General features: G+C 36.9%; 1 protein-coding gene across 4 annotated transcripts; it reads right to left on the bottom strand.

Annotated features, from left to right (window-relative positions):
- Window positions 1-380: 380 nt before the first annotated feature.
- Window positions 381-9,893, bottom strand: LOC105185267 (proteasome adapter and scaffold protein ECM29). Of its 4 annotated transcripts, none has more exons than XM_025308090.1 (29): window positions 9,354-9,589; window positions 8,822-9,069; window positions 8,627-8,745; window positions 8,263-8,412; window positions 7,908-8,189; window positions 7,604-7,799; window positions 7,450-7,535; window positions 7,144-7,333; window positions 6,914-7,059; window positions 6,506-6,812; window positions 6,246-6,432; window positions 5,781-6,137; window positions 5,517-5,692; window positions 5,308-5,409; window positions 5,023-5,229; window positions 4,834-4,948; window positions 4,572-4,755; window positions 4,111-4,399; window positions 3,771-4,004; window positions 3,342-3,686; window positions 3,104-3,260; window positions 2,850-3,008; window positions 2,596-2,727; window positions 2,193-2,502; window positions 1,923-2,106; window positions 1,705-1,837; window positions 1,412-1,621; window positions 1,068-1,275; window positions 381-584 (listed from the first exon to the last, which is right to left on the bottom strand). In XM_025308090.1, the coding sequence occupies exons 1-28, from the start codon at window positions 9,397-9,399 to the stop codon at window positions 1,073-1,075; spliced, it is 5,454 nt and encodes a 1,817-aa protein (XP_025163875.1). In that variant the 5' UTR covers window positions 9,400-9,589; the 3' UTR covers window positions 381-584; window positions 1,068-1,072. The 4 variants fall into 4 exon arrangements, with proteins under 4 accessions (XP_025163875.1, XP_025163876.1, XP_025163874.1 ...); XM_025308091.1 differs by having other exon boundaries at window positions 386-613; XM_025308089.1 differs by lacking the exon at window positions 381-584 and having other exon boundaries at window positions 763-1,275.
- Between the last annotated feature and the right edge of the window lie 462 nt (window positions 9,894-10,355).

Genomic DNA, 10,355 nt, shown 5'->3' with positions numbered 1-10,355 from the left:
ATAAAGCTAACAAAAAGAATCTTTCTTTTTCAAAATATTCTAATCAAACTAACAATTAGAAACATAGGAATAGCCGCAGAAATGAGTCGAAAACAATGATAACTTTCCCATGTATTGTCTGCAGGATGCACAAGTTGTATATAACTAAATTGCTAAAATCTGTAACAATCTTTAGATATATATCAATATATAAATAACCTCTATATCAATAAAATATAATATAAGCATTATTTTAACAAGTTTATATTAATTCATTTCAAATGATTTATTATAGGCTAAAAAATCTGAATATCCTGTTTTTTAATTTTTACGTACATAATACTTGCACTACAATATATTAAATGTTAATTAAGTTATATTCATTAATAATAAATAACAGAATGTTGTTGCTTGTAATAAAAAAATAATTCTTATTATCGCGACTAATAAATAGTAAATTTGTTAACACTGTATGTACCATGCAAGCAGAAACAAGCCTGAGAACGATCACACACGCCAAACTTTCTCATCAATTCATGATAACATTTGATACGGCGTCTGCATACATTAGGTAGAGATGAAACTGTCATATCCACAACCTGAATCTGTCGGTAAAATGCCATTTTGTTACGTGCTGCGCAAAGAACACGTATTTACATATATATATATTTATACAATAACATATTTTATTATTTTAGGATTTAGGATGGCAACGTGGTTATAAGTTACAATAAGTTATAATTACAATAAATACACCCACAGAAGGAGATTAAGATTACGATTAAGATTAAGATTACTGTTCTTTATTTCTTTGATCCATTGCTGAATACAGGGCATAATAAAGAATTTTATAAACAGGTTACGTTCTAAATTACATCTTATTAAGCAATGGAGTATTATATTTAGGCACATCTACATTAACATATTATTAAATAAACACGCAACAGTAGCTATCAGAATTTCTTGTCATCACTCCGAGATCGACTGCAGTAACGACAATACACCACATATTGCGGAGCGGTGTGTGTATGTGTGTATGTGTGTGTGTGTACGTGAAGAATACGTAAATTTTGACTCGAAATACTTACATTAATTAAATCTTAAGCATTTCCTTAATGTCGACAACTCTGGTCCGTATTTCTGGTTGATTATCCTTCACCAAGTCGGGCAGAAGCTCTTTCAAAACGCGCGTCATCTTGTCGAGTTGTTCATTGTTATTTGTATCACGCATTTTTCTTGCCAACGAAAGGACTATATTCAATGCTTCCTTTCTAATTCTAGTGAACTTCGAAATGTCTAAAGAAAAGTAATCACGCTTAACAGCAATGTATTTCAATCGTGCAAATATAAAATCATCTCGAAATTATTTTAAAAAGTGTCTTAATTAATACAATAATTAAATGATTAGTATATCTATATATAGTGTACTTACTTATACAATATAATAATATTTTATTGAGGCTATCACATATCTCCTCTAATACTTTTTTATCCTGCGGCAAAATTTCCTCTTTGCTTACTTTTAACAAGACAAGTCTATCCACAAAGAGATTTAACGTCGTCAGGATAGCGATTTGCACAGATCTCGTACTATTTGGCAACACTTTCTGACAGTGAGTTACAAATTCCATGCAATATTTGTCTGTAATCAAACGAATTATATTACGACAAAGGGCTATTCTAAATGTTACCTAATTGTATCTCATAAACGTCCAGTTTTGTAACCTTGAGTCGTTTTATTAGACGGCCATGCTTTTCCAAGCACCTCATAAACCGTTTCTTGCAGCTTTATATTACTTTCCTTCTTCTTTCTACTTTCCTCCGCAGTGTCTTCATCGTCATTGCTTTTATCAGATACCTATGTGTGCAAAACATACATATGTTACATACTTATGTTTACAATCTCCGTATCTCCGTATAATGCAATCGTCGATATAGCTCACTTTAATTAAAATATCTTGTACAATCTCGTAAGTTTCCGTAAACCTATCAATGTCAAGTTCGTATAAGACCATAGCGAACGCTTGCAACGCATTTCGACGATATTCCGCATTCTCCTTTTTGCTTTCTCTGTGCAGCGTTGCTACAATTGTATCTAACAGTGCGGTATCTGTGTTTAAAGCTTCTCTGCAATAAAATGAGCGCCACATGTTTATTATTAATTAACTCTTGTGCGTATAAACAGCGTGGAAATACACATTCGACACACGTACTTGCTATTGCACGCTAACATAGCAAGCGCGTTTAACAGACGTTCTTTCCCATTCCAAGTTCTGCCACGTAAGCCGTCTGTCAATATCTTTAATAGGGTATTCCTGGCTTCCATGTCGATATTATGTCCTGACTTTAAGGCAACGGTATAAACTGCATTCGCGGCTTGTACTTTTGTAGTCCATGATGCCGATTCCAAAGCTGTGCGTAAAATATCGGTTATCGATTTCAAGTTTTGCAAAATTCCTGCTTCGGTTCCAGGCGTTATTTCATTCCACAGATCGGTCCATAGCTCGATTGTACTTTCATTTCCTGTATAAACAAAGACGCATAAAAGTGAAGACACGAATGATATAACGAAGAAACGAATTTACGAATAATATGTTGTAATACTGGAATACAAACCTGATACCTTTTCTGCATGCATTGCGAAGAACGTCAAAGGAATGACTATTTTTTGGTAATTCTTCAATTTCTCCTGATTGTAATTGTTTATAGATTGCAAAGTCTGCCCGATCGCCAATCTTATTGCGTCATCTATAATTTAATTTTTTCCCGATATAGTGTTTCTCGTCACAAGTAATGATGAAACCATCAGAAAGAATCACCATTAGAAGAAGAAGTAAAAATCATGTACAAACTATTAGAGAGCAGCATACCTTCGCGTTCCAGATACCACGTGTTCAAGGTATTGAATAATTTATCTAGACTAGAATCCTTAGCTGAGCCGACTATGTGTCCGATGCTGATTGCGTTATTTTTTCTCACAGCAGCATTACGATCTGTCAAACCATTGAGTAAGGCAGACAAAACTTTAGCTGAGGAGAATAATATGAATCATTAGTTTGCCAAAAATAACAAAAAGGACATAACATGTATCATTACATTCTAGAAAACCGATATGATTACTAACCGCTATACGGTTGTAACTCTACTTTCAGATGCGTGCTGAGAAGGATTACGAAATGCGAACAAGCGATCTTCGTTCCAAATCCTATACTGCATTTGACTAAGTCTATTACTTTTGGCATTAAGTCCTTCAATACGTCCGCATCGATATATTGGATACACTGGAAGAAGAAAAAAAGAAGCATTCATAAGTGTGCGTGATATTCTTATCGAGTTACAATAACCGCGAAAACTAAAATTACCTTTGTTACCGTATCTGACGCGTAATGGCCTTTAGCAACGTTGGCTCTAACGTTATCGATAGCTTCCTGCGTCTCCGTGGACGCCCCACACACATTACTCAAGTATGAAAGTTTAGGATTCTCCGACTCGCCGATCGTCTCCAACAACGAAGGTATTAAAGTGACAAGCGACGGTTTCAACAGAACGCCGGCCGTCGATACGAGTTGAGATACCGTTTGCAACGATATAGATCTCACCGTGTCTACGGTGTGAATAATGCCAATATCGAGTAGCACGGGCAGTATCGCTTGAATAACTTCTTTTCCTGCATTACCGTGCGAAGAATCGCAATACCGTATGCAAACCTGTAGCATTATCGCGATAATAAAATGTTATTAACGTGGTGCGAACTATTCGACTCATTTTCAGTGAGCACTCAAGACTCTCACCTTGCTGAGTATCTTGGCGGTATTCGTCGCGGCTGAACGCGTACCCTCGTGAATATCGTCCATTACACGAAACAGTTTCTTCCACAGTCCCGGGCCGCATTCGGCGAAGTTGAACTGTACATTTGTCCTTAAAAGATCTGCGAGAGCATTACAACAACTGATACGTACTCTCCACTCGTTATTCGTTAGATTATCAGTTACATCAGTCAATATTTCTTTATGATACTGTTCGATCTATAGTGATATATAAAAAAATACAGTGATATATAATAAACGCTTGCACTCATCATGTATACTAATAACGAGTGTCATAAGAAATATCATATTTAATATTACTAACGGCCTTCGTTGTAGAAGGGACGACTGCCCGCCAAATGCTAGTCATGCTCTGCTGGATTTTCGGCGTCGGGTCGAACTGATATCTGTACAATCGTGGTATGATATTAGGCAGATATTTATTCAGCTCGTCCCTCGCGATACTGGCAATCGCCGCGAAACCGAACGCCGCTCCCTTTTTGGATGTCCATATCGCGTTATGATTTGCCAAGTGCATAAAGTAGTACACGAGCTCCGGCTTCTGCAATTCTGTAGCCAGGGAGCAAATCTCTCGGTACGTTGATATATTGCCACTGAAAATGTTTATTATTCCTTTAAATGAAGATATTTCAATGCCCTATCCTCGTTAATATCGTTCAATATGTATCTTTTAACATTTTATCTACATGCATGTAAACCGAAATATTTTCAATATCATAAAACTGCACAAATCAACGGAAAATGTTTTATGCAACTTGATCTCACCCCGATGGACTTTTTCCCAACTGGCCTTCTTCAAATAATTTGGTGTCAGCAGTAACTTGTTGCACTGTTCTACGACCCTGTGTGAACTGATCTAATATATTAGACACTAAAGTATCACGTTCTTCCTTTTTGCTGTTAATATGTACCAAACTAAGACCCTTCGATGCAATATCTTGCACTATATCTGTGTGCAAAATAGACGAAATATTAAATATCTTTCAAGATATTACAATCTGCTACTGTAATAATTAACATCGCTTACCACTGTCGTCGGAAAGAAAATCTATAAATGCATGGTGAATCGCGGGCAGTCTTTCCTTGACGCATTCTCGTTGAACGTTGTGTTTTAAAAGTGCGAATAACCACACACACACTGCCTTTAAGAAATATTATTTATCAGCAAAGCGTAATGCACATACGCACGCCTCTAAAATATCTCATATATAAATACCTGTCGCAGGTTTGGATGAGGCACTTGACACATGTTAAGTAATTCAACCAATACGTGTATTAATAATTCATCACTTTCCTTGCTGTACGAAATGACGTGTTCGGCAGGTAAAGTCTTCCACATGTCTCTACCTTCCGGAGAAGCTTGAGCTTGAACGCAACAAACTAAAGCTTCTCCCAGGATCAAATGGACTTCTATGTCCTTCGTCTATTAAGTATTGATGGAATTTTGTTATTACCTAATAATACACAAAAGCAAACATGTAAAGACAATGTATATATGTACCTCTTTAACAGTCGCTATAATTCTGTCAGCGACTTCCGTGGTATATGGAAAAGTTTCACCGACGCACAAGTATCCTAATGAAAGCGCGGCCTTTTCTTTCATCTGGAAAAAAAGAATCGTGAAAACAAGTGCATATAATATAAAACATAAATAAATATCGACCTGCATTGTATTATGTATGATCAATTGCGCGTGTGCAAAAAACAAACCTTCGTGTTCAATTTAGCGTTAGACAAAATGGAAAACAGCATTTCGATTATAGCCTTTTTATTCAAATTGTTGTCGCTTTCTGCTGGCAAAGGTAAAGAATACGTTTTTCCCAAGGTGCCGATGCCTTGAACAGCAGCGTCCATCAACAACATCGTGTTATCGTGGAGATATGTGCCTAAATAACATATATGTAGCATGTTAAATCCATTGTAAAAATAAACAATTTTAGTACATGTTTAGTACGCGTTCGTATAAATACGTACATATTAATTTCACAATATCATTGTAAGTTGCCCAATTACACAAATTCTCCCGATTTTCACTCCGTTGTTGTATCAAGCTTCTTTCCATCATGTAAGTTAGCGTCATCAACGCACCGTGCTGCGCTTCCAAATTCTTCTTCTTCATAATATCCATTATGCCCGAAACGTGTTTTTCAAACTCGTTTCTCGGAAGATAGGCAGTAATAGCGGCATACACTTTTGCAGCTAACTGTCGTACATCTTGCTTAGTGGACGTGAGCAACGTGCAGAGCCACGGTAGTTCTTTTTCGTACGATTCTATCATGTAAGGCGGAATAGATCCAAGCACTTCCAATAATGCATTTAAGGAAATTTGATCTGCAACATGTATAAACATACGAGCAAAATTAGCAATTAACTTAGCGCAGGCAAATATTTTGTGTGATTATAATCACGATAAGTCCACGATATTGTCTTTCATCTTACCTGCGGCAGAATGGCTTAAGAGTAAAATCATATCGAGATAATTATTTAAAACTTCCCGTTGATCTTTGTACAAGTTCTCCAGGTAACGTCCAATCAGAGGAGTGTGTTCACAAGGATGTTGCAACGGTTCATTTCGCATTGGAATATTAGCGCTTCTGGCGAGGCAAACACGAAGGTAAGTGATAATCTGTAACAACATGAATCATCGATATAAAATTTCACGCGATTTTGATCATGGATTTACCTTTCACGCGACTTACCTCGGAAAACGTTGTGGTACTATAGGGAAGTACTTGCTTATCCACATTCCCTCTGCCGCTACTCACAGCGGGCATTCTCGATTGCATTTTTGAGTGAATGTAACTCACGAGTTTCACGAACTCGGGCAATACAATCTTATTGTTAACATGTTGCTCGTCTTCGCTTTTGTGCACAACACCGTACAGCGCTTTCATAGCCTCTGTACTTATCTCATGCTTGCTGTCACCACACGCTAATAACAAGAGATACCGAGATGGAGCGTCATCAGGAGGAAATACGGTTGCGGCATAATGCATTGCCACAAATCTATTTGCAAAGGTAACAATGTCATAACACATAATTAGAATACATACTGCAATCAATAAACGTGGGTATTAGATAGACTCAGGTCTGTGTTTGATACATGCCTAACGCTGGATTCCGGTGATTCGATGTGCACCGACAACAGGGCGTTCATCAACGCTATATTGTTCTCGTCCTCTTTGTTCAACACGAATGCAGATGTTACGCAAATTAACGCGTCCCTTACCGTCCGTCGTAGCTCGCCATCAGTCTTAATTATTGGAAAAAAAAAAAAAAACATACTATTATCGTATATCTGATAATTACTATGTTTGTGCTACAGCCGAATACTTACGGATACAAGTGTGTCGAACAAATTATGCAATAAACTTAGATCTTTATTTATCAAAGATGGTATTCTTTGACCAAGTTGCCCGATAACTGTGTACGCCATTGGTTTATGAGCGTCATCACCCTCGGAAATTAATTTTATCATGCCATTCAAAATCACTCCAGCGACGCGAGCTAATGGCACGAGACTGCAGCTTAAAAGTTTAAAGTGAAAATATAGTTTATTTTGTCAATACATTGTTGTAATAATGGAATATAATTATAATTACAAAAGAGAGACGTTTGTCGATAAACAGATTGTGAAACTTACTGTTGCACAATATTTGATGTAAATTGCAATGCCAATGATTTCAGTTTGGCATTTGTATTTTTTCCATAAAGCGAATCGAAAACAACCTGAAAAATTTGTAATTTTTTTACCTATCTTGTATAGAAATTTTCCATATTTTTTCAACCTAACGTACCTGTATGCACGGTGGTATGATAAAGCCTGCTTTAGTCACACGGCACAAATACTGCAAAAGCTTGAGACGAATTCGAGTGCTCGCAGGAAGTCGTTTCATCTCTGGCTTCACTTCTTTTTGAGTCGCTAGTGCATCAGTGCCCAGAAACAATGTGTACAATGGAGCTGCGAGTTGCATCGAGGACCAGTCCAATGTGCTAAACATGTACAAGTATATGATGATATTGCTTTATAAAAATTATAATATTACCAAGATATAGTCCAGGAAAACTATTTAATGTAATTTCGAAAGCTTTCATATATACCCAATAATTTTTTTCAATTCCAGATCTGCCATATTAGCTATGTTAAATCTAGTATCTGCAGCTGCTACAATTAAGTGTATCAAAATATCCGCATCGGGGAAGAATCCACCGACGAGGAACTTAACAATGCCCAATTTTATCTGCTCGAGTTGTTCTGCTGTCGGTGGACTTTCGCCGATTACTCGCTTAAACGCATAATCGCTTAAACCAGGTGGCACAGTAAACTGAGACCAATCAATAGATTGTTGACCTGACTGTTGATTTTCCGTTTGACCCACAGATCTAATAATACGTAACAATTAATAATTGAGCAAATATTATAAATGACACAGCAATTATATCGCATATGTCTCACCCATATGGCAAAAGCAATATGTCGAGCATAAAATTTATGAGTTGTTTTGCCACATAAGGTTTGTCCTGCAAACCTAAGAGAGACGCTCGTTTGTCAGGATCTGTTGGTATATTAATATGTCCCAACGCTGGCATTATGATCAACATTAAGCTGAAACATGAGTATATATATTTTAATACAATTCAATATTTTACATCACACATTACATATATGTATATACATATAATAAATATAAAAGTGGAGTAAATATAAAAATATACATATATGTATATTTTGGCAATGTATCAACTTTACTGGGGATTTTCCAATTAAATTCATCCCCCAAACTAAATATATAAAATTAAAAAATATGTAATAAACAAACCTATCTTGGTGAGATAATGGTTTTCCCTCAATAGCATTTAATACACTTGGAACTAATTCTGCTTGCTTGCTCATCTCCATTCTAGGATATCCTAACTTAATGTATATTATTGTAAAGTTCTGCAATTATAATTATAAATACATATTTTAGATATTTTCTAAATTACAGCAAGTTGTACATTCACAGGTAACATACAATCATAAATGAACTAGCAGTTGGATCTTGGTATTGCAAAAGTAATGCCTCAACAGGCAGCTGTACTTGAGGCCTGCTCTTCACTCTCCTATTAATATGAACCAAAAGCTCCAATACTTTCTTCCTAACACCCTCCTGTGCGCTAGATAGCTTGAGCAACACAGGAGGTAAAAATTTACAGACCGATGCCTGCAACTGCTCATCTGTCTCTGCAGAACCCAGGCGAAGGAACACTCGCTCAAGCAAAACTAAACAAAACACAAGTAAAGTAATATATAATTAATGATGTATATACCTAGGTTAATCTTAACATAGTAATACAAAGAGTTATACTCTATATATGCAAATAAGTTGTAGGAAAAGTAAACTTTACATACATAATGTACTTATTAATTACATATGCACCACTTCGCACATAGATACATATTTATCTAATGAACGGCAAGGTAATTATGTTGTTAGCCACAAAGTCATCATGAGAATATTAATATCATTCGATATTAAATTGAAGCAATATTAATTGGACACGTACGCGATACGGAGATCTGACAGCTGTAAGCACGTGCTGAGGACGGCATCGAGAGGCAAGTGGAGCGGGGGAAGAATATCGGAGAAGCCGAAATCCACACGCGATCCCTTGAAAGTGATATGTTTGAAGTTGCCTTCTGCCAGGCGGCATGACAATTGACTTTACGCCTCGCCTTTGCAAAGTACCCGAAACATACCGATTTTCGCAACGTACGACATCCATGACGGAACGAACGGATAGCGCGACGTGTAATTTACGAGCCGATCACCGATGCCGCGGCGATGCCGTCCTACGCGAGACGAAAACGAGTTTTTTTTTCGGGAGTACTTACTCAGCTCGTCCGTAGCCGCTGCCATTTTGAAAAAGGCTATAAGAGAAAGTGAATGCTATCGAGTGACAAGAATTATGTATCGTGAAATCACGCAATCAGCGACATCGTTAATGCAGCGAGTACACCACGAAAAACTAATTAGCATGCGTTTTTCAACGTTAATGTAACTTCGCTTGTCAATCGTCGTGCGACGTAACACGTCGTTGCATATCGCAACCCCTCACTACATTCGACGTCGTTTTATGTGAGGGCGCTAAATTTTGGTCTGAGGTTAGAAAAAAATTGGTGAACATATCCGTGTTACGAGATTGGCGTAACACGCGATAATTCGTGTCATCGTTCGTCGAAGTTTTACAATAAATCGTGTCTATCGAATACAAATGAGACTGAAACAATTGTGAATCCGCAATACGAAATGAAGTGTGTGTGCGGTGCTTAAAGGAAAAGAAAATTAAATCTTGAGAAATAAGAGCATTCAATATGCATGGAACTGTCGCATTTACAACGTTTTTGAGGAAACTTCCTAGTAGATGATAAAATCCATCCCTATAACGTCAAAAATTTGTCAAAAATTCTTGTTCTCTACTTTGTCCGAGTTTATTCGAGCTCGAGTTATTATATCGAGATGACGAGGTTATGGTTATCGATTATAATTACGTCAGTTAACCTACAGC

Source organism: Harpegnathos saltator, unplaced genomic scaffold (assembly GCF_003227715.2).
Source record: "Harpegnathos saltator strain DR-91 unplaced genomic scaffold, Hsal_v8.6 scaffold139, whole genome shotgun sequence".
In the NCBI taxonomy this organism is placed as follows: Eukaryota; Metazoa; Arthropoda; class Insecta; order Hymenoptera; family Formicidae; genus Harpegnathos; species Harpegnathos saltator.
This window is presented reverse-complemented; position numbering and strand designations above follow the sequence as displayed.

Excerpts from the sequence above, each read along its gene's own strand:
- LOC105185267 (XM_025308090.1), bottom strand. The coding sequence starts at position 9,399 with ATGCCGTCCTCAGCACGTGCTTACAGCTGTCAGATCTCCGTATCGC. Across the intron at positions 8,190-8,262 it reads ATATTGCTTTTGCCATATGG|ATCTGTGGGTCAAACGGAAA; the intron begins GTGAGACATATG and ends ACGTATTATTAG. Across the intron at positions 1,622-1,704 it reads GTCTAATAAAACGACTCAAG|ACAAATATTGCATGGAATTT; the intron begins GTTACAAAACTG and ends GTTTGATTACAG.